The sequence below is a fragment of the Triturus cristatus genome, chromosome 4_1, assembly GCF_964204655.1.
Source record: "Triturus cristatus chromosome 4_1, aTriCri1.1, whole genome shotgun sequence".
NCBI classification, from domain to species: domain Eukaryota; kingdom Metazoa; phylum Chordata; class Amphibia; order Caudata; family Salamandridae; genus Triturus; species Triturus cristatus.
In genome coordinates, this window is record NC_140585.1 from 178,098,140 (window position 1) to 178,122,338 (window position 24,199).

General features: G+C 46.1%; 1 protein-coding gene across 1 annotated transcript; it reads right to left on the minus strand.

Moving 5' to 3' along the window:
- Positions 1–23,004: 23,004 nt before the first annotated feature.
- On the minus strand, positions 23,005–23,952 carry LOC146853853 (olfactory receptor 5AP2-like). The gene has a single exon (XM_085650944.1). The coding sequence runs from the start codon at positions 23,950–23,952 to the stop codon at positions 23,005–23,007; it is 948 nt and encodes a 315-aa protein (XP_085507070.1).
- Between the last annotated feature and the right edge of the window lie 247 nt (positions 23,953–24,199).

A 24,199-nucleotide genomic window follows, 5' to 3' on the forward strand; every position in this document is an offset into this window, starting at 1 on the left:
CATTGGTAGTTAGTGAGGTACATCATGACCAGCTGTGAGATTTATAATTCTCTAAGGTATGTTATTTTTGAGTGTATACGTAACGCCACAGCTGCTGGGAGTAACCCTTGAGGCAGTGGCAGGTTGCCTGATGGTAGCTATCCCTGGGCTCACTTTATAGGGGCGTGACTTAAATGCTATATGGGACCCTGTGATGGACAGCTCCCTGAACTAACAGGCTTAGATCCTATGCAGATGCTTTAGGACTAGTAGACGTTTGGCGTCTGCATCATTGCACAGAGCGGCAATACACATTTCACTGGTCTCCACACTGCAGATCCTCATGGCCTGATTACTTCTTTCTCCCATACTCAGACATGGATTGGCCACTCCGTCTCGCATTCTTCAAGAGCACTATCTGACCACTCTCTGGGACTACTACTATTGGTGGGTGGGGGCTTTCGAGGGGCTTGGCCACTTGAACTTCTCACTACACAAGGGTTCCATGGACTCCCCATTGTCGCTGTTGGAGGTGTTTAAGATGGTCCTTAGAGGGCAGGCTTTCTCCACTATTGGGGGTTTCACGTGCCACCGCAAGTCAGGCATGCAGCACATAGAAGGTGATATTAGAGACTTGGAAGGTGCCACAAGCACCCCGCACACAAAAGGAGCAGCGTATGCAGGCACAGGTGCATCTAGATATCTGACATAAACTGTTGGACTCCACTCCCTCGGAAGGGTCTACGAGATGGGTGACAAGGCAGGAAAATTGATTTATTGATCAGTGACTGCTGGACGTCCCTTTACCACAATATTAACTGGAGAGGTAGACCTGGCACAATGATTTCACTCCCACTTCCAGAGCCTATATGCTAACCGAGAATCCCTCACCAAGCATCTATAAAAAACCCTTATCCTCTATATTCTTGTCAGAAAGTTGTTGACGTCAGAGTCCAGAGATATCGATGAGCCCCTCACTAAGGAAATTCAGCTGGCACTATTAGCCATGCCCTCAGGAAAAGCCCCGGGCCCCAACGGGTTCCCACTTGAACTGCACAAACGTTTCAATCCTCTTTTGACACCACACCTTAAAGAGCTCGATGATGGGGCGCTCCTTTATTACCTTGTAAGTAAAGATCCTGACTAGGCCTGGGCGAAAATTTCGTTTTGTTCGTGGAAATTGCGATAATTTGACATTTTCGTGTTCCGCGGAGAGCGCGAAAATGTCAAAAATTCAGGTTTCCGCAACTTGGCGATAATTTGTTTCTTGCTCGCGCTGTAAAATAATACATTCTCGCGCGCGCGCGATCGCCTTACCTGAATCCCTGCGTTTGCCGACAAGTTTTCTTGATCCGGTCGCTTTCTCCATGAGATGTTGTATTGTTTTTAGCCATTTGCGCTGTCTCGCGGCAGTTCGCACCCGCAGTGACGTCATGCGTCGCGCGATCACGTCTTTCTTCTCGCGATCATGCACCGCGAGACAACTCAAAACAAGATGGCCGCGCCCGCAAGCAACCACATGGGTAAGTTGGCGACCCGCAACCATGCAGAAAATCTCGCGAACATGCCGGAAAAAAACTTCCGCATCTTCGCGATATTTCCGCTTGTTTGCGATAATTGTAAACATTTTCGCGATAATTTGCGAAAGTTAGTTTCGCAAATTCCGCCCAACCCTAATCCTGACCACCTGCCTGGAGGCTGTGGTCACCTCAATTGTACATGCAGACCAGAATGGCTTTATGCCACGAGGAGACCCAGCCACTGTTTGCAGCTGCTCCATGTAGCTCTGGCCAGACCGGGTAAGCTGAGTGGTGATGCCATGCCGTAGAGCAGGCATTCGATATGTACACTAGCTTATATGTTCATGGTTCTCCACAAGATGGGGTTTGGTCCCCGCTTTTGCATTTGGGTGTCAATTCTCTACACTGGGCTGTAGGCCCAGGCTTGAGTCAACGGCGTCCTCTCCACCCAGTTCTTGGTTGAGAGGGCCACTCGTCAAGGACTTTCTCTCTCACGCTTGTTATTCGCTCTAATAATGGATCCCCAGTCAGAGCCCATCACATAGATGCAAGTGTCAGCATCTTTTATTGCGGATACAGAGAGTAGGACAGAGTCTCGTCATAAGCTGAGAACATGCTCCTTTTAATCCATAAGCCCCACGCTCCTGAGACATATGGAGGTTCTGGACATCTATGGGACAGCCTTGGGTCTAGGGGTCAAATGATCCAAATCAACTCTGTTTCTCATCCGCAGACAGGTGTTGAGTGACTGGGTGGGCCAGTACCTGAACATAGTGGGCAATAGTTTTCGCTACCTGGTAATGTTGTTGATGTTGTTGTATAAGCTTTATTCAACAAAAAATGTCATAAAAGCTATAAATAAAAAATACAATATTTTTTCTTAAAAATGGACATACAAACGTGCAACATTTTCGGTTTGTATAAGCAGGCAGTACAGCAAAGTAATCAATTAAGCCCTCATATTCAAATTGTTAAAAAGCAATACAACAGTAACACATGCACAATTTAGTTGGTCAAATATGAATCTACATCAAAACAGGATAAAAACAGTCAGTATTTCGTCATAATAATGGATCATTAATATACTGAGACATTTTAAGTTTTCCCTGACATAGCACCAAGCGCTTGTGCATAAATGTTAAAACAAATTTAATGTTGTGGCATGTGATTATCACTATCCTGGGAATGTCAGTCCACTACCCCAACCTCAATACTGGGATATCAATGGACTCCCCTTTGTGACCCGAACGTGGCAAGATACGTGTCATGCCCCGCGGTCCAAGCCCCAAGACGCTCCAGTATTTAAGGAACCTCGACGCATGCAAACGCGCTTAGCGTTCTTGCTTCGAGCTCCACTTCCGTACTAGTCCTTGGTGCCTGACTTCCGTTGTTGTGTTTCCTGGTTCCGCTTTCGGTCCCTTGTGGGTCGAATACTTGCTGTGTAGTTGCCGCTGACTCCTCCGTACGCAGTGTTCCGCCCCGCAGCCATCTCCTCCTTCGCTGCCGGGTTGGACATTGCCTCTCTCTCCATGGTGCATAGAGAGAGGTTTTCTTCAACGTTCCTGTCCTCCTCGTATCTCTCAGCCCCTGTTGCTTTGCCCCGCGGTTGACGCTTACCTCGCCGCCGGGTCGAGCCCGCTGAACATTCCTTCACTGCCGGGCCGGGCATTGCCAATCCACTCCTCAAATTCTAGGGAGTAGCTGAAGCCGAATTATGGCCCCTAAGGTGTTTCATTTTACTCCTTACCTTATTATCTCCCCCTTACCCTATTTTTGGTGTTCGGACCAGCGGCTGGCTCTGTTCTCTCCATCGGGCCGGGCATTGCCTGTGTGTGTTCAGCCTTGTAGTCTAACTGTTGGCTTTACATACTTGTGTGGGTGTTACCTCGCCTATCCCATGAAGAAAGTGTCCTGTTGTTCCCTTGGGATACTTGCGTGGATCACTGTGCTGGTTCTCCTTACAACAGAATCACGGTAACAGCGCAATGCGCTGCCTTTTTCTATACATTGGTTTATGGTAAATGTAAGGGGGGGACTCAGTATTGCTTTGATCTTTTGGCAGATTGTACCATATGTCTCAGTAGAACAACTCCACTATTATTCGTAGTGGACACAAGGTGAAGTACAATCCTGTGTGCCGGTAGTGTTCCAGCAGAACGAGTGGGGTGAGCTGCACACATTTATAGTTTATGCTTTAGTATATGGTACCAACTCCCCTCTAACCCTGTGCTCTCTATTGTATAGGATGTTATTTTTGAACCACTGACGCCTTCCCTCTACACGATTAGATGTAACCACACAGTGGTAGGTGATGTCAAGGGTCTAGTTATTCAGGAGGGTCATTCTGAGAAGACAGAAATTAACACAGTCTTTGTTTTACAGCTGGGTATTGCCTCACTTATTCCTGACCAGATGCCAGCCACGCTACAGGAGTTTAACCCCACCTTTCCTTGTTTTGTTTCCCTGTTTTCTCCTGGCGTGTCATCCGATACTCTAGAGTCTGATAGAGTCGGAAGGCCGTTGGGGAAGACTGAGGCATTTTCTCCGGGTTCCTGACGCTCCTGCAGAACTCTCCTGGCTCTCCTTACAGAACGCTAAGCCCTAGCGGTGTGTTCTGCCCGAGCGTCATGGACCTGGGAGCGGTCTCCCTAGCCGACGATGCCGGCGTGATAGGCAACTTGCAGGCGGAGACTCAGGCCTTAGCAGTCAGAGTAGATGCCCTTCAGCGTCATCACGCTGGAGCAGCTCAAGGAGAGGGATCTGATGTCACACAACCTAGTACACAGGTCACTACACCTCCTTCCATTCCTCTAGCGCCTCCAGAGAGGTTCTCTGGGGATGCTGCTAGGTGTGCAGCATTCCTTAGCCAATGTCAGCTACATTTTTCTTGTAAGAGTAATTGCTTTCCCTCTGATCAATCCCGGGTTGCCTTTATGATTTCGTATCTTAGTGGTCCCGCAGCTGATTGGGCCATTCGTTTGGTCGACAGAAACGACCCGCTGTTGCACAGTCATTCAGCCTTTAAGAGAGAGTTTCGCAAATTATTCGATAGACACATGTACACTCACTCAGCTGACACCGAGTTATTGGCACTAAAACAGGGCAACCATGACTTAGTACAATACATTACTTCATTTTGCAGATTAGTGGTAGAATCTAATTGGCCAGAAGAAAAGCGTAGCACCCTCTTCTACAGGGGACTACGTGATGATTTGAAGGATGCTCTCTCCCAAATAGTGGAATTGCCCGAGTCCTCTGTTGACCGCATTGATTTGGTAGTCAAAATACAATACCGGCTACAAGAGAGAAAGCAGGAGAAAGGACGATTGGTACCTCGTTATACGTCCTCTAGGGAAAAGAAGAGTGATCCTCCCAAAGGCAGTGAAGAGAGAGAGCCCATGCAAATAGGGGTATTGAGGGGTCCCTTGACACCTGAAGAAAGGCAAAGAAGACAAACCAATAGACTCTGTTTGTATTGTGGGAAAGCTGGTCATTTCTTGAGGTCTTGTCCGATTAAACCGACTCAGTCAGACAGGTCGGGAAGCTAGAAAGCCCGGGGTCCTGTGAGACGAGAATCCCGGGTGGTTCAGGAAGTACAGTCTCCTCCGCTCAATATGACAAAACCCCCACTACGCATCTCTACGTATCAGCACACATAACATTCGAACAACACGGTCTTCAGGTGGCCATAATGATAAATTCCGGTGCTTCTGGGAATTACATGGACTCCGAGTGGGCTAGAGAAAACTTGACACCATGTATAAGGAAAGAAGAAGCAAACAAGGTCACCACTATTGACGGTGGTCCCCTTATTTCACGACCAGTAACCCATCGAAAGGTCATGCTCCACCTGCACATAGACCCCAACCATCATGAGGATATTGCATTCGATTTAATTTGTTCTCCTCAAATTCCAGTGCTTTTAGGCATCCCGTGGTTGAAGACCTACAATCCTATAATAGACTGGGAAAAATCCACTCTGGCGTTTCGTCCTGCTACCGAACAAGAAGCTTTGATTGCAGGTACACAGGTAAACATTGAGTCAGACGAGATAGTACCTATTCCTGAGTTACCTTCCTGCTACCAGGATTTAGGGCAGTGTTTGACCCCAAGAGGCAGAAGTCCTTCCCCCACATCGGGCACACGACTGTCGTATTGATCTTGAGACAGGAGCCAGAATCACATGCAGCAGAGTGTATTCACTTACTGAAAAGGAGAATTCATATCTAAGGGAATACCTAGACTCCATGTTAGAAAAGGGGTTCATCCGACCCTCACGCTCTCCTGCCTCTTGTCGTAAATAAAGTATTACGCACTCATAATTTCTATATGTATCAATATGATCATGCATAAAGCAAGAGGCTGAGTCTGTGGTATCAGGTTCAAAAGGGCTTTATTCCAATAACTCGAGTTATAGGGAGAATAGTTCCATCACCACAAGGGATCAGGAAGGGTCTTCTGCTCAGAATATTCTCCTGAAATATTCTCAAACTTTATTCACAGAGTACAGTATATATACATTCAATATTATACGTAAGCAGAAGCGCTTCAGGCAGAGCAATAGAGAATGAGATAAGAGCATGTGGGTGTGTAAGTAGGCGTGAAGGTGGGCGTCCATGTGGGCGTCCACGTGATGATCATTGGTGAATGTCATAGGTGGGTGGATACCTAGAGGGGGTTGCGTGATCAGCTGGAACTTTACTGGAACTTTGCCTTACGTGTGCTCAACTTGAGCATGACGTGTAACTGACGTGGGGAAAGGCTGCTGTGTAATCGGGGAGTCTGGAAGTGAGACCTTCAGTGTCAGGACGACCAGTACATCTTGTATTATCTGATATCTAAAGTCCGGAGCAGGGACTGATCTGTGACATAGGTTGCCCATCACCAAAAGCCGATGTGGCGTCTATTTCTTCATTCACTGCGTAGGCCTTACATGGGGGCTATGGGCTTTTCACTGACGTGAGCTTTGCAATCACACAAAAAGAGACAGAAAGGCTAGGCTCTCTCCTTTGCAGACGGGTTGTGTTTATTCCTCCTTCTCCAGGCAGGAATGTGGTTCAGTAGGAGTAAGCAGATAACCGTGCTCAATACTGTCTCGGCACCTCGGACAGGGCCCCTTTGGCTGAGGCCCAAGTGTGCAAGGCCAAAGATATGCAGCTGCAGCTCTCAGAGCGTCTGATGCCTGAAACCTCTTTTCGGCTCTGGCTGAGCCACAAAAACGGGCTTTCATGAAAATGACACGAGTGCAGGAAAACATGATGCAAAACGTGTAGGCCTCAATGCAGATTTGTTGTTTCTCTCATGGGAGACTGGATGATGGCAGGCCACGTTATAGCATAAGCATCATGATAGACAGGCCATGGAGGGTAAATGCATGGGATACATGCATGTGTACATAAAGCGTTGGGGGGCACATAGGGGACACATAGGTCTCATAATTTTTATTTCCTCATTCCCTCCTTGTCCCCTAGTGGACCCTTCATGTCACATCTATTCTCATGAGACAGTCGATCTGTTCTTGCAGCATTATTTTTCCATTTTCAATGCTTTGTCTATGGGGATGTGGAACACATGCAGTAGCACACAGGCCGCAATGGCCGGGCCACACTGCAGACATAGACAACAACTGAATACCATTAGTAGTATTAACCCACAGACGGTCAACACTTTCCATCCCCATGCCGATATTACTCCCCAGAGCCAACTGGACCAAGTCCACGTGCCTGGGTCTTGATGTATGCTTTGGGTGATCTTGTGGAGCCTTGTTATTGCTTTTTATACAGATGGTGCGTTATTAGGAATAAAAGAAATGATATGTAACACGTCCCACCCCAGTCTAAGGGCAGCTGTACATAGGCTGTCTGGCCACAAATAAAGTAGGTGTGTCGTGATGCTCTGAAATAGGACTTTCCTTTGTCTTTAAACACTATTATAGTATTACACTCGCTGTGCCCCAAATGTACTGAGCCTTCTTTTCTGACACACAAGTTCCCTTTTACTGGCAGGACTGTAATTGAGGATGGACCTAAATTGTGTATGGGCTTGACATTCAACACTATAAAGTCGAGGGTCGCATTTCCTTGCAGATACTCTTCATTTTCTAGATCTGTACCTTTCCTTTGGGGAAGACCTTCTTCATCTGGGAAACATGCTTCATTCATGACTTTATTCAAGTTACCCCATACCCAGTCACCCCTACACTCCTTATCTTGACATTCTTTGGCATCACCGTTGATGGATGTCATTAAGGCAAACCATGCTCCGCAAGAACCATTATGGGAGAACGGAAAAGGGAAAAGAGGCAACACTCCCTTCACCTTCTGATACGGGGGAAGTCGGCCACAGACCCAGCAGTTTGTAGCATTGCTAGTCTGATGTGAATGGTGCAGCATCTGAATAAAGGTATTGTTGCGTAAGGCAAGTCGATATGATAGCTCATAGGATGGCAGATCACTAAATGTGTGCTTTATGGTATCATTAGTGGAGGAGTGTAAGAGTGAGGCAATAGGAGGAAAAATAGCATGTAGTATTAAGCTGATACATATTATCGTGACGCACAGAAGAGATAGAAAAATCAAAGTCACTATACATCTACTACGTAATATTTTACAGTATTTTCTTTTCATTTTGCTCTTTTTATCATTATCATTGTCCAAGATCTTATGCAAGCCAGAATACATGTTCAACCGCTTCACCACCTAGTGGACTTAATTGATCAAACGGGTTCTGACTTTTTAGATCTAAGTTTAGCTTTGTACTCCTGCTGAGGAGTCTCCTCTAGTAAAGGGGGCTCAAAGTCTGAAAAGTGCGTGTCCTTTTTAAAAGAATCATTATTCCCAAAGTAGCGTTTACAATGATGAAGATGAACCCATGCTTTCCGTCCTTCGATTTTAACGGCTGTCCTCGTGGTTAATAACACTAACTTCGGCGCCTTCCACCTCGGCTCAAGAGGGCTTGATCTATCAAAGTTCCTTATTAGGACATAATCCCCAGGAGCGATGGAGTGTTCCTTGACCTGGGTGTTGTCAGGGAAGGCGGCGGCAACCTGCGAACGACAAGAGAGTAGTGCAGACATCAAGGAAGCCAGGTAATCTGTCAGCATGTTACTATCAACATCAGTAATCTTTTTAGGCATCGGAGTGCCCCACATATTCGGTGGTCTACCAAAGACCACTTCGTAAGGGGCTAAGCCTGTTCTAGAATGGGCTACCATTCGCATGTAAAAGACGGCAACCGGCAGGGCTACCATCCAATCTACACCTTTTTCTGCACAAATCTTTGCTAGTTTTGTCTTTAAGGTCTGATTGTGCCTTTCTACTAGGCCTGCTGCTTCAGGATGTCGCACACAATGAGACTTCCAGGTATACCCTAACAGAAGGGACACCTGCTTCATGAGTACCAGCACATATTTGTAACCTCTACATCTGTTCATTTGGATATAATCCATTTGGAGGACTTCAAAAGGATGGTCAGGTGGAGAGAAATCCACCTTGTTCCACCGGAATGCCTTTACCTGGATTGAATTGGCAACAGATCATACATGTTCTGACTTTTTGTTTCGCTGCTGCACGCAGGTGCTTGTTGAACCAGATATTCTGTAAGCTGTCTAGCATTGCTTTCTCTCCTAAGTGTGCAGGACTATGTGCGGTATTTATGATCACTTGTACCATTGAATCAGGAAGAAACCATGTTGCTTTGCCCTTAGTCATCCAACCCTGATCAGTCAGTACCCCTCCTTGTTCCGACCATTTCTTTAATTCGTCTAGAGTAGCATGTGTCTGTATGTCTTGTACATCCCTGGAAGGATCCCTGACTGTCATGGCTTTGGTCATTGATGGTATCTGTGAGTTCGTCATGTCTAGTGGGGTCTGAGCTGTCTGTTTAGCAGTTTGGTCTGCCAGATCATTGCCTTGAGAAATGGTATCTGTGGCTTTAGTATGTGCTTTGCATTTCAGGATAGCTATGGCTGTCGGTAAATGTATCGCTTCCAGAAGGGCTTGTATAAGGGGGCCATGCTGTATCTTGGCCCCGTGAGAGGTCAAGAACCCTCTTTCTCTCCACAGTACTCCAAAATCATGACCTACCCGGAATGCGTATTGTGAATCGGTGTAAATGTTTACTCTCAAGTGCTTAGCTCTTATGCATGCTTGTGTCAGAGCGATGAGCTCTGCTGCTTGTGCTGACAGTATGTCTATTCTTTTAGTCTCTATGATTTCAGTAGCAGTGGTCACTGCATATGCTGCCACTAATTCTCCCGCCCCCGTCCTCATGCATGAGCCGTCAACATAGAGTGTTAGGTCAGGGTCTGGGAGTGCAACATCTGTCAAGTCTTGTCTTGGTTTAGTCACGGTATGTATCACTTCAACACAGTCATGTGGTGGAACGTTTTCTGTACTGGAGGGCAAAAGAGTAGCAGGATTCAGTATGTTGCATCGTCTGATCTCTATGTGTTGTTGAAATAACGTCAGCTCATAACCTGTCAGTCTTGCTATAGTCAGGTGTTGGATTTGTGTCTGGTTCAAGAGAACCTCCACTGCGTGCGGTACTTGTACTGTCAGGGGGTGGCCCAGCACTATCGAGTCACTTTGTCATATGGCTAAGGCCGTTGCTGCAACAGATTTTAGGCACGCAGGCAAAGCCTGGGCTACTGGGTCCAATGTACTAGAAAAATAAGCGCAGGGCTTGTGTTTTCCTGCATGATCTTGTGTGAGGACAGATAGTGCTGTTCCATCCCGCTCTGTCACAAAAAGCATAAAAGTTTGTTGTAATCAGGGATCGCTAAAACTGGTGCTTGACATAAAGCTCTTTTTAATTCTTCAAATGCCACAGTGTGTTCTTGTGTCCAAGGGAGGACATTAGTAGAAGCTGCCTCCTGTGTCGTCAACTGTATTAGGGGCTTGGCTATGTAAGCATACTGGGGAATCCACTGCCTGCAATATGAAGTGAGGCCAATGAATGCACGTACCTCCTTTTGTGTCTTGGGCTGTGAAAGGCCAGAAATCAATTGAATACGTTCCGGTGCCCACAACTAATTCCCCTGAAAGATCACAATAAAACATGAGAAAAGGGAAGAGCAACATACCTATTTCCTCGGCTTAATTTCTAAGGGGGCTAATTTCTAAGGGGCTAGCGGGAAGCGAACCTCCTCAGGGGCCAGCAGGAAGCCAATATTCTCCTCAGGAAGCCAATATTCTCCTCCTTCCCCCCTTTTTGACAGGAGGAAATCTGAAACAGATTTCACTGCTGTCAAACACTATCAAACCCTGTGTGTAGCAACTGGGCGTAAGCAAAATTATAGGAGATGCACAGCGCATTTGAAATGGCGAGAAATCCTTCTAGCAAATGTACAAACCTCATTGTGTTAGCTCATAGGCTGGCCAAATGACATCTCATATGCAAATGTCCCTATTATGTGAACCTACACCAACCTGAAGTCAATATTAATGCTAGGAGGCCCTAATAGGAATGCTAAGCTTCCTAAATATTTGGAAAACCAAGTTTAAGAATATTTATTAATGTTGATAATTTCATAATTGATAATTTGTTTGCTAAAGAAATCAGTCATTTTGCAATAATTTCCACCTATACAATAAGCTGCATCCCTCGCCTTTCATATTCAAACGTCTCCCTTCAGAAGCCCAAACCCAATCGCCTAACTTGAAAACATGTCAACTTTTGGCGCCACCATTTACAAGAATGAGCTTACTAAAGCAAACTTTAAAAAGGAAATCCTGTCAGATATTTTCTCATTACCCTAAATACCGAGCCTCATTTGTGGAAACCCGTTTACAACATTCTAAAAGGCAGAGTTGTCACTCTGGGGTGGCAGTCCTTATTTAAAACAGGCATTTCAAGAGTTAAGATGCGAGTGTACAGATCATAATTGTTCCTTAATGTCCAATCTGGAAACATATGACCGAGGCTGCCTGTCTATAAGAGAAGGGCAGTCATGTGATACATATTTTAGTCTTGCATAACCTTTTTTATTTTATTCATCTCCAATACCAATTAGACATACACTGATAACGTGTTGTCTGCTATTTTGACAACATGTCAATGGTAATATCATGTCTGTGAAATTTAGTAATTGTGAACAAGTTCCAGCCAAGCGCTGCGCAAAGATTGACGCTGTCACGACCATCTCTGTACCGCCCAGGATAACTTGTATTAATGCTAAACAGACTGGTCAATACGACACAAAAACAAAACATATATAAAATACATATGCCAAGCCATCAGTATACCAAGCACGGAAAGCATAGACAAATTACAATAACATACAATAACATATATAAATGAGCAGTGATGCGCAATTACCGCACCTACAGCTCAGAGGCGAACATTCTGGCCTGCTTAATTTGTCAGGCTTATAATCAATAACTGATTTTCCTTTCCTGCCTTACTCACCCCCCATCTGACAGAAGGTCATCTTAATGATGAGCAGCTGTCAGCTGGACTGACTGTGTTATTTCTGACACACAGGACCAGCAAGAATAATCAAAAATGAAGAACACACGAACATTTCTTTTTGGAAAGGTGTTATGCATCTATTTCAACACAATGTACCCTGATTTCCTATTTGAAGGCACATATCTCATGTGTCTTCTCATACTTGTAACCTTTGGATCATTTTGCCAATCCAACTGGTGGCAACTTTGGGCCACAATTTAAAATTGTCTGAATTTGAAAATCGTTTTTATATAGGCATATAGCCCTTAAAATTTCAAGCAAGAGCATCATTTTACTTTTTGTCTAGAAGCAATGTAACATTTGCTAAGAAATAAAACAACAGTCTTCCATAGACATTTCCTCGGGGCACTGGTTTTGCACAGAATAGAACAAAGGAATGCTTCTCGAGTTTCGTTTCTCAGCTGCCCTGTCTTATCAGAGAAGCTAAAAATAGCCCCTCAGCCCGCGGCTTGAGCCTGGGCTGCCAGCCATCTGTTTCTGTCTACTCCTGGCCCTCAAGGCTCTCTGGCTGCAGGCATTACACAGATGCTATGTCAGAGAAGCTTTCTAAGCAGTGCCTGTGTTCTGCTCCTTTTCCGGCCCCCACCTTACTGGCTTCAAGGTCAGAATTCTGCTCTATTCAGCCCCCACCTTCTCCTCACTCTGAAGCTGTCAAAGACAAAAAGTCTTCTCAATTCCATATAAACTGCAATAATTCGCCCTATTGAAAGATCGTTTTTATATACAATTTGTTCTCAGGGGGTCGTAATCTTATTTTTCTAATCTCAGTTTAGTAGAAACGCTCACTGTGAATAATGTACAGCACATAACTTACTAGTACAGGGCAGATATTGGGTAGTACTTCGCACAATGGTATTTATTTTATCAACCTCTAATAGGTGGGAGTCTCTGCATGTTCAGCGTGAATCAGGACCCACAACCGTCTGGACCCAGCACATTGGCTCACTGAACCACCAAGAACACAAACCTGTATTCTTGAACAATTTACAAATTCGAAATACCCACAATTTTTCTCAAGCTATACTTTTAACCGATCACTAATTATTTTTTCGTTAACACTTTGTACATTAGGGGTGTCATCAAATCACAGGTGTTGCTCCTTCTCTAGCTACACCCCTCTCAATTTCCTTTTGACAACATAATCAAATGTTGGACCATGTAAACACCAGCTATGCGCTGTTCTTTTTGTGGAAGGCTCAAGAACCTTTGGGCTACTATATCATTATTATATGTATCGGGGTACTTGCGGTGGCACTCTAACTGGTCTTTCTATTGGGGCCACTCTTGCTAGTTCCTCTGAAAGGACGGGATAAATACCAGCAACAACAGTATTTCTTTCTCTTTCAGTCTGTTCTCTTTTTACCCGCTCCCCTTCCTCCTGTAACTTCTTTTCTTTGGCTTTTTCAGACTCCTGTCTACTTCTCTCTGCTTTGTGGAACACTTACTCTGTTCTTCTATGTGACTCCTTGCGCCAAAACTCAATGGCATCCTTCTGAGCAGGTCTACATTTTCTCTTCCATAGCTCTTCCTCTACCTTCATGATGCATTCCGCATCCCTCGTTCCCGTGATAGGCCATCTATACTTTGTCTCTAAATCCTTCGTGTAATCCACCCATAGTTCTAAAAACAACACGGCATCTAAACCATGCTTACAGTACATGAAATGTCCAGGTGTGTCTCTAGGCGGAATGTTAACTGGTTCCTCTAGTACACCTTTTCTGGTACATATCTTACGCAGTTTCGAAAACAACGGCATGTTGGAATGTAACCGAAAACAAAAATCACAATGACCCAAAAACAAAAATCACAATGAAACAAACTTACATAAAAACCTGACACATTCAAACCTAACTGAACCTGACTAAGACAATAACATTCATACAGTTAAATCGGTGCACCTGAATACTTGAATACTTGAATTCTTGAATACTTGAATACTTGAATACTTGAATACTTGATGCATGCTCTTGAATACTTGAATACTTGAAAACATACCGGTCTCAAAAGTGAGACACGTCTTTACCGTGTTCATTAAATGAACCCGTCTTTATGCAACCCCCATGAAAAACTCACCGGGAAGCAGAACTTGAAGGCCTCGGACACTTGGCGCTGCGCAGGGAATGGCGTATCTTTGGTGGATCTCTAGAAACCTCGGACACAGCTCTCTCGCAGGGTGGGCTCTGGGTCGGGACGATCCGCAATCCTCACCGCCTCGTATGGATGCCTGGTCGCAGTCCGTCTCCTTCGTTGGCCTGAGGGAGTTGGCGGGAAAACCCGCGACGTGTACACTTGAAGTCCGTCACGGCTGTGGAAGGGGGCAAAACTGGACCTTCATCTCCGGAGCGTGGGGAAGGAGATTTGTCCCTATTCGGGCGCCATTAAATGTCGTAAATAAAGTATTACGCACTCATAATTTCTATATGTATCAATATGATCATGCATAAAGCAAGAGGCTGAGTCTGTGGTATCAGGTTCAAAAGGGCTTTATTCCAATAACTCGAGTTATAGGGAGAATAGTTCCATCACCACTAGGGATCAGGAAGGGTCTTCTGCTCAGAATATTCTCCTGAAATATTCTCAAACTTTATTCACAGAGTACAGTATATATACATTCAATATTATACGTAAGCAGAAGCGCTTCAGGCAGAGCAAGAGAGAATGAGATAAGAGCATGTGGGTGTGTAAGTAGGCGTGAAGGTGGGCATCCATGTGGGCGTCCACGTGATGATCATTGGTGAATGTCATTGGTGGGTGGATACCTAGAGGGGGTTGCGTGATCAGCTGGAACTTTACTGGAACTTTGCCTTACGTGTGCTCAACCTGAGCATGACGTGTAACTGACGTGGGGAAAGGCTGCTGTGTAATCGGGGAGTCTGGAAGTGAGACCTTCAGTGTCAGGACGACCAGTACATCTTGTATTATCTGATATCTAAAGTCCGGAGCTCGGACTGATCTGTGACATAGGTTGCCCATCACCAAAAGCCGATGTGGCGTCTATTTCTTCATTCACTGCGTAGGCCTTACATGGGGGCTATGGGCTTTTCACTGACGTGAGCTTTGCAATCACACAAAAAGAGACAGAAAGGCTAGGCTCTCTCCTTTGCAGACGGGTTGTGTTTATTCCTCCTTCTCCAGGCAGGAATGTGGTTCAGTAGGAGTAAGCAGATAACCGTGCTCAATACTGTCTCGGCACCTCGGACAGGGCCCCTTTGGCTGAGGCCCAAGTGTGCAAGGCCAAAGATATGCAGCTGCAGCTCTCAGAGCGTCTGAGGCCTGAAACCTCTTTTCGGCTCTGGCTGAGCCACAAAAACGGGCTTTCATGAAAATGACACGAGTGCAGGAAAACATGATGCAAAACGTGTAGGCCTCAATGCAGATTTGTCGTTTCTCTCATGGGAGACTGGATGATGGCAGGCCACGTTATAGCATAAGCATCATGATAGACAGGCCATGGAGGGGAAATGCATGGGATACATGCATGTGTACATAAAGCGTTGGGGGGCACATAGGGGACACATAGGTCTCATAATTTTTATTTCCTCACTCTTCTTCGTTATTTTTCATACCCAAACGTGAAGGGGGTCTTCGCTGTTGTATTGATTACAGGAAACTGAATCTTGTTACCATTAAGAACCGGTATCCTCTGCCGCTTATCACCTCCCTCCTTGACAGAGTACGTGGTGCTCAGTTCTTCACGAAACTGGACCTGCGTGTCGCCTACCATCTGGTGCGTGTCAAGGAGGGAGACGAGTGGAAAACAGCCTTTTGCACCAAATATGGTTTATTTGAATATCTCGTGATGCCCTTTGGGCTTTGTAATGCTCCTGCAGCATTTCAGTTTTTTATAAACGAGGTGCTCAGGGACATGCTTGACGATTATGTGATTGCCTACATTGACGATCTTTTGATTTTCTCGCCTTCCATGCCGGAACATATACTCCACGTGCGTAAGGTGTTAGAACGCCTCCACGATAATCAGTTGTATTGTAAGTTGGAGAAGTGCACCTTCCACACCCAAGAGGTGCCTTTTTTGGGTTTTGTTGTGTCTCCTTGGGGTCTAGCTATGGACCCCGTTAAAGTCAAGGCGGTTCTCTCGTGGCCGGCACCCTGCACGGTTAAGGAATTACAGAGCTTCTTGGGCTTTGCCAATTTCTATAGGCGTTTTATACGGAACTTTTCAGAATTGGCGAATCCCCTCACGGCACTGTTGAGGAAGGGTGTTTTTTTGCATGGTCCAGGGAGGCGGTGGATTCCTTTCGACAGTTGTGACTGGCCTTCACGAGAGCTCCTGTCTTACGTCATCCGGATCCCGCCTTGCCCTTCGTGGTGGAGGTGGACGCCTCTCAGGTGGCAGTGGGAGGTGTTCTTAGTCAAACGGATCCTGTCTTAGGACACTGTCACCCTGTGGCCTATTTCACGCACAAGTTTACCCCCGCAGAATACAATTATGCAGTGGGGGATAAGGAGCTCCTTGCAATAAAGAAGGCCTTTGCGGAGTGGAGGCAGTATCTATTGGGCGCTCGTTATCCGGCTACTGTATACACAGACCACCGTAATCTTCAGTACCTCAAATCAGCCAAAGCCTTGTCTAAGAGACAATTACGCTGGTTTCAATTCTTCGTTGAGTATGACTTCACCATACAATACAGGCCAGGGAGACGGAATGGCAAGGACGATGCCTTATCCCGCTTGGGTTTTCTACATCCAGATGAACCTGTGGAGTCACCTAACATCATTCCCAAAGAGGCCATCATAGGTGGGGTGCTCACGGAAGAAGAGTTTCGTAAACTGATTCGGCAAGGCCAATCCTCAGTGGAGATGCGGGATGTGGTAGGCTCTCATGAGACTACTGTCAATGAAGGGTATGTTTGCATCCAAGGGGGAGTGGTATTGCCTACACGAGAATTGCAAGAACAAGTATTAAAGTGGTATCATTCGCATCCCTTAGCGGGACATCCAGGAATTAAGAAAACTACCAAGACTCTACGTGATCGTTTTTGGTGGCCTAACATGTTGAAAGATATAGAAACATATGTAAAAACCTGCCATGTGTGCGCTCAAACCAAGGTATCCCACCAAAATCCGGTAGGCCTGCTCCTGCCATTGGCTTCTCCACCTGGTCCCTGGCATACAGTATCGCTTGATTTCATAGTGGAATTACCTGTTACCAAGAAAAAGAACAATACCGTATTAGTTATAGTAGATCTATTCATGAAGCCCGCTCACTTTGTCGCTTTGGTTGGGTTGCCCACTGCTATTGAATTGGCCTCAGTATTTTTGCATCAGGTGGGTCGTCTCCATGGTTTCCCTTCTGTCTTGGTTTCGGATAGGGGGGCCCAATTCGTGTCCCGGTTTTGGAAGGGTTTGTGCTCCTTACTTCAGATAGACGTCAGGTTGTCTTCTAGTCATCATCCTCAGTCGGATGGGCAGACTGAGAGGGTTAACCAATGTTTCGAACAGTACGTCAGAAATCAAGTCTTACACTCCCCCTCGGACTGGGATGAGTGGGTGTGGGTAGCTGAGATTGCGTACAACAACAGTCCACATTCCTCCATCAACCACTCACCTTTCTTTTGTTCTTCTGGGTTCCATCCCAAGTTATTGCCATCCGGGGTTTCCCCAGACAGCCCTATCCCGGCCGCTGCTCATCTAGTGCGGAAATTACTGGACCTACACAGAGAGACCTTGGAGAATCTCAACATGGCCAAAGTAAAATACAAGGAGGGGGCGGACCTGCATAGGAGATTAGAACCCATCTATAAACCGGGGGATAAGGTGTGGCTTTCCACCAAACATATGACGCTCAGTGGTTCACGCAAGTTCAATCCCAAATTCATAGGTCCCTACCGGGTCCTGAGAGTGATTAACCCTGTGGCCCTGAAACTGGAATTGCCTGCTTCCTTCAGGATCCACCCGGTTTCCACGTCTCGTTGGTTAAACCTGTTGAGCCGGGTACCCCAATCCCGAGACGGCCCGCTCCTGTTATATTTCAGGATACCAAGGAATACGAAGTCGAGACCATAGTGGACTCTCGTATAGTGGGGAACTCTCTCCAATACCTGCTGCATTGGAAAGGGTATGGGGTGGAAGAACGTACGTGGGAACCGGCTTGTGACGTGCATGCTCCTCGGTTAATTTGTCTTTTCCACCAGAGATATCCGGATAAGCCCAAAAGGTTGGGGGGACGTTGTGTGGGGAGTGTGCTGTCATGCCCCGTGGTCCAAGCCCCAAGATGCTCCAGTATTTAAGGAACCTCGACGCATGCAAACGCGCTTAGCGTTCTTGCTTCAAGCTCCACTTCCGTCCTAGTCCTTGGTGCCTGACTTCCGTTGTTGTGTTTCCTGTTTCTGCTTTCGGTCCCTTGTGGGTCGAATACTTGCCGTGTAGTTGCCGCTGACTCCTCCGTACGCGGTGTTCCGCCCCGCAGCCATCTCCTCCTTCGCTGCCGGGTCGGACATTGCCTCTCTCTCCATGGTGCATAGAGAGAGGTTTTCTTCAACGTTCCTGTCCTCCTCGTATCTCCCAGCCCCTGTTGCTTTGCCCCGCGGTTGACGCTTACCTCGCCGCCGGGTCGAGCCCGCTGAACATTCCTTCACCTCCGGGCCGGGCATTGCCAATCCACTCCTCAAATCCTAGGGAGTAGCTGAAGCCGAATTACGGCCCCTAAGGTATTTCATTTTACTCCTTACCTTATTATCTCCCCCTTACTCTATTTTTGGTGCTGCAACCAGCGGCTGGCTCTGTTCTCTCCATCGGGCTGGGCATTGCCTGTGTGTGTTCAGCCTTGTAGTCTTACTGTTGGCTTTACATACTTGCGTGGGTGTTACCTCGCCTATCCCATGAAGAAAGTGTCCTGTTGTTCCCTTGGGATACTTGCGTGGATCACTGTGCTGGTTCTCCTTACAACAGAATCACGGTAACAGCGCAATGCGCTGCCTTTTTCTATACATTGGTTTATGGTAAACGGAAGGGGGGGACTCAGTGTTGATTTGATCTTTTGGCAGATTGTACCATATGTCTCAGTAGAACAACTCCACTATTATTCGTAGTGGCACAAGGTGAAGTACAATCCTGTGTGCCGGTAGTGTTCCAGCAGAACGAGTTGGGTGATCTGCACACATTTATAGTTTATGCTTTAGTATATGGTACCAACTCCCCTCTAACCCTGTGCTCTCTATTGTATAGGATGTTATTTTTGAACCACTGACGCCTTCCCTCTACACGATTACATGTAACCACACAGTGGTAGGTGATGTCAAGGGTCTAGTTATTCAGGAGGGTCGTTCTGAGAAGACAGAAATTAACACAGTCTTTGTTTTACAGCTGGGTATTGCCTCACTTATTCCTGACCAGACGCCAGCCACGCTACAGGAGTTTAACCCCACCTTTCCTTGTTTTGTTTCCCTGTTTTCCCCTGGCGTGTCATCCGATACTATAGAGTCTGATAGAGTCGGAAGGCCGTTGGGGAAGACTGAGGCATTTTCTCCGGGTTCCTGATGCTCCTGCAGAACTCTCCTGGCTCTCCTTACAATACGTTTGAGTGGTCCGAAGCCTCCGAGATCATCTGCGGCGTACCCCATGGCTCCTCCCTCAGCCCGACACTGTTCAACATTTACATGGCCCCGCTCGCACACATCGCCCAACAGCACCACCTCAACATAATCTTCTACGCCAATGACACTGAACTGATCCTCTCCCTCACCAAGGACCCCATCACCGCCAAAGCCAAGCTCCACGAAGGAATGAAGGCCGTCGCTGACTGGATGAAGATCAGCCGACTGAAGCTGAACGCGGACCAAATGGAAGTCCTCATCCTCGGATCCAACTCCTCAGCCTGGGACGACTGCTGGTGGCTGACGGCACTGGGGGCAGCCCAACACTCACCGACCACGCACACAACCTAGGAATCATCCTTGACTCAATGCTGTCCATGACCAAGCAAGTCAACGCCATCTCCTCTTCCTGTTTCAACACCCTCTGCATGCTCCACAAAATCTACAGGTGGATCCCGACAGAAACAAGAACAGTCACCCATGCCCTCGTCAGTAGCAGGCTCGACTACGGAAATGCCCTCTACGCAGGAGCCCCGACCAAGCTCATCAAACGACTGCAACACATCCAGAATGCCTTGGCACGACTGATCCTCGACGTACCACGACACAGCCACATCACCCCCCACCTGAGAAACCTGCATTGGCTACCCGTCAACAAGAGGATATCCTTCAAGCTCCTCATCCACGCACACAAGGCACTCCACAAGACCGGCCCAGCCTACCTCAACAAACGACTTTCCTTCTACACCCCCAACCGCCAGCTCTGCTCCGCCGACCTCACACTCGCCACCATCCCGCGCTTCCGGTGGAAAACCACCAGCGGAAGGTCCTTCTCCCACCTCTCCGCCAAGACCTGGAACACCCTCCCACTAAACCTACGGCAGACCCAAGACCTGCTAACCTTCCGGAAGCTACTCATGACCTGGCTCTTTGATCAGTAGCGTCCCCCCAGCGCCATGAGACTCTCACGGGTATATAGTGCGCTCTACAAATGTTGTTGATTGAGGGGTCCAAGCTGCGATTTTGGTTGCAGGCAGGGTGGCCCTTTTCAAGATGATGGCTCTACACCCGCTTCCTATATGTACTACAGCACTTCCCTTATGCAATACTGCCCTTGTTCTTTACTGAACTACAGTGGCAAAATGCCACCTTTCTCCGGGACGGCAAAACATCCAGGGTGCCTTTTGCAAAGTGTCGTCCCTCCTCCTATGATGCTGGGCTGGGTTGAGCACATATTCAATTATATTACTGGGCTTCGCAGCTTGTCACCATAGATGACTGATGGTTAGCCGAGACTGCAAGACTGAATGGATTTCAGTCGTGAGACCGTATCGGCATCTCCACGCTGGGAGATGTCTGGAGAGAGGGTCTTATGTGCACCTTTTCAGGAACTGGCTGATTACTTCTGCTTTCATTGCACCCAGTTCTACTGATATATCCAACTGAGGGATGCCTTAGTGAGAGGAAAATGTTGGGCACTAGATGATGACAACTGGTTGGAGGCAATGATGGTCCAAGGACGTTAATGATATCAATGCGAATACGCCTCATACAATTCAAATACATTCACAGGATTGATCACTCCCCTGAATGCCTCTGGGTGCATGTGTGTGCTGTGGGTCTGACCTTGGTAGCTTTTACCACACTATCTGGACATCCCCAGGGGCACAGGCATGTCAGACACATGGGTCAGGTGATATGTATCACACTAGAACTCGATCTTAAAATAACCTTATTGGGGATAATGGACCAGTGCACTCTGTTCACGCCTTAGGACAGCATATATGATCGTCACAAAAGAGACCTGGCCAGATAATGGAGAGATAAGAAAGCCCCATCCATGCAAGAATAGACTTGTGGCCTGGATTCCTGTTCCACGCTTGAAAAATTGGTGCTTATGTCAAGAAGCATTCCATGGAAATTCAACCAAAAATTGTGGGTGGGGATCGAGAAGTGCAACTGTTGATGTCATGGTCAGATGTTACGGTAATGTGTGCTTCCACCTCAGTAGCTATGATACCTGCTATTACTTTGTGTAACTATCAGTAATCTATTTGCATTGCATTAGGTTCATATTGTGGTCTATGAGGCTTGAGCTCGATGTTTGTATGGTTTATATTGTTTAACCATAAAATCAATAAAAAAAGAAGAAATGGGTTTTCTGATTGGCAGAAGTATGTACCCTGTACATATAATATAGTGCTTAAAAGCAGAAAGTGCTTTGCTAATCTTACTTCAGGCTAACTCCTGGCGAGATTTCTCAACCACGGTGGTCGCAAATGGTTACGATGGCTCGTTTTGAAAAACATTCCATTCGCGTTAAGGAAGCTGCCACTCGAGTAGAACATCTACTTGAGCAGCAGAAGAAAGAAGCAGTGCCCTCTTGCGCTGTGTGTGTCACAGTTCGTGCTGATTTTACAGCGCAGGACAAACACCTGGTGCTCTGAATCAGCATGAAGAGCTCAACCTAACACACTCCGTCACTTGCGGAATAATGCGTAGCTCAGCAGAGATTTTTGGTTACTCGGGAGTCCGCGATCTCCATCCAGGCCTAATACTAAGTGCGAAGGAGCATAGGTCAGATACAGGGACCAGCCTTGGACTGCTGACACAGTACCTTGATTTGCAATTGCGTTAACGTTGAGGACAAAATGCGAGGAGCAAAAGTGGCAATGCGTCGATCCTTTGGATGCATGCAGTGCATCGGCTCCAAGCTGCACAAACTCAGAGAATCATTGGGAATGGAGGAGACAGACTAGGTCATCAGCGATTTTCAGTAATCACAAAGGTAAGTTACAAGCAGTATCTTCACGTCCACACTCGGGCGGAGTTTCCGCACTAGGGACGGAAAATCCGTCCAGGGTGCGGACGAGGAGATACTACTCGTTACTTATCTTAGTGAATTCTGAAAGTCATAAACGTACACTTTTGGTCTAAGTTTACCTTTGTGAATCAGGACCTGTTAGTACCACGACTGGTAGTAAACACTAATCAGATTATTTCCTCTGCAGTAAATAATGCAGTCTGTAAATCACATTTATTGATTTATTTATTAATTGAAAATGACTGCCAAGTAGCACAGATACCACCATACATTTCAACTTCAAAGCTTGGTTCAGAAATTATATTATGTTATACTGTCACTGTTAAAACATTTTGGCACTTTTTCTGCAATTGAGATGGGCAGGAGTAATGCATTTTCTACTTGCAGGTACCCAGGAGAGAGGATTTTATAAGTGAAAGATTTTCTACTTCTATTCACTATCGGGAGGTAAACATGTATACCAATGATATGCCCACTGCCATTCCATAGTAAAGTTCATCATCACTCAACTTCTGTACCAGATCCCCGCATCTGTCAGTAAACAAAGTAAACTAAAAGGTTACTTTACTTGGTAGGGCAACATCTTTAGTAAATATACACAAGCGTAGTGCAAAAACGTGTGGTGTTATTGAATTTTGAAAACAAATTTTGCTAACATTCACTTTATAGAAAGAGGTCCACATGTCCCACTCAATGTCTTTCTTAAGGCCCCTTTCACATCACTGTTCCTCAGGCTGTAGATCAGTGGATTTAACATGGGAATCAAAACAGTATAGAACACAGAAGCTACCCTGTCCTGTTCTAAGGAATATGCAGAAGGAGGACGTAAATACATGAAAATAATTGTCCCATAGAAAAGGCAAACAGCAGTGAGGTGGGATGCACAGGTGGAGAAGGCTCTGCTTCTACCAGCAGATGAGTGCATCTTCAAAATGGTGGAGATGATTGAGATGTAAGAGGTGAGGATCACTGAAAGGGAAATCATTTCAGCAAGTCCACCGAAAAGGAACATCAGGATCTCAACTAGGGTGGTGTCTGAGCAAGAAATTTTTAGGAGCGGAGGGACATCACAGTAGAAATGCTTAATGACATTTGGTCCACAATAGTTCAATGTAAATGTAGAGCTGCTGTGTATCACGGCACTCAGAAAACCAGTAGTATAGGAAGCAGTCACCCATCGCACACACATTGTTGTGTTCATTGTAACTGGATAAAGCAACGGGCTGCAAATTGCCACATATCTGTCATATGCCATCACTGCCAAAAGAAGACACTCTACTGTTACAGATGAACCAAACAAATACATCTGCAGAGCACATCCAATAAATGAGATGCTTTTGGTTTTAGAAAGTAGGTTGCCCAGCATTTTGGGAGTGATCACAGAAGAATAGAAGAGGTCCAAGAAAGAGAGGTTTTTAATGAAGAAGTACATGGGAGTGTGAAGCCTGGAGTCCTTTGATATCAAGATGATAATGCCAAGGTTGCCTATAACTGTCGTCAAATAGAACAAGAGGAAGACCACAAAGAGGAGCGGTTGAAGCTGTGGGTTATTGGTGAGTCCCAAAAGAATGAATTCTTGCACTGAAGTTAGATTTCTTCTCTCCATTCATTCATAAGATGTTAATTTAGAAGTGGTAAGATCTGAAAATGCAGATGGCATATACATTTTAAACTGGAGAGTTCAATCAATATTGTGTACATGTTTACTATAAAAAAATAAACTTCGATGTTCATACAATTGCATTAAGATGACATGCACTGTAAAATGAGACACAGAGAAACAGATAGTTGCCAAGACAAGGTTAGAGCAAAAGAAAGAGATTGAGCAAAGGCTACTGAGATGTAGAGAGAAT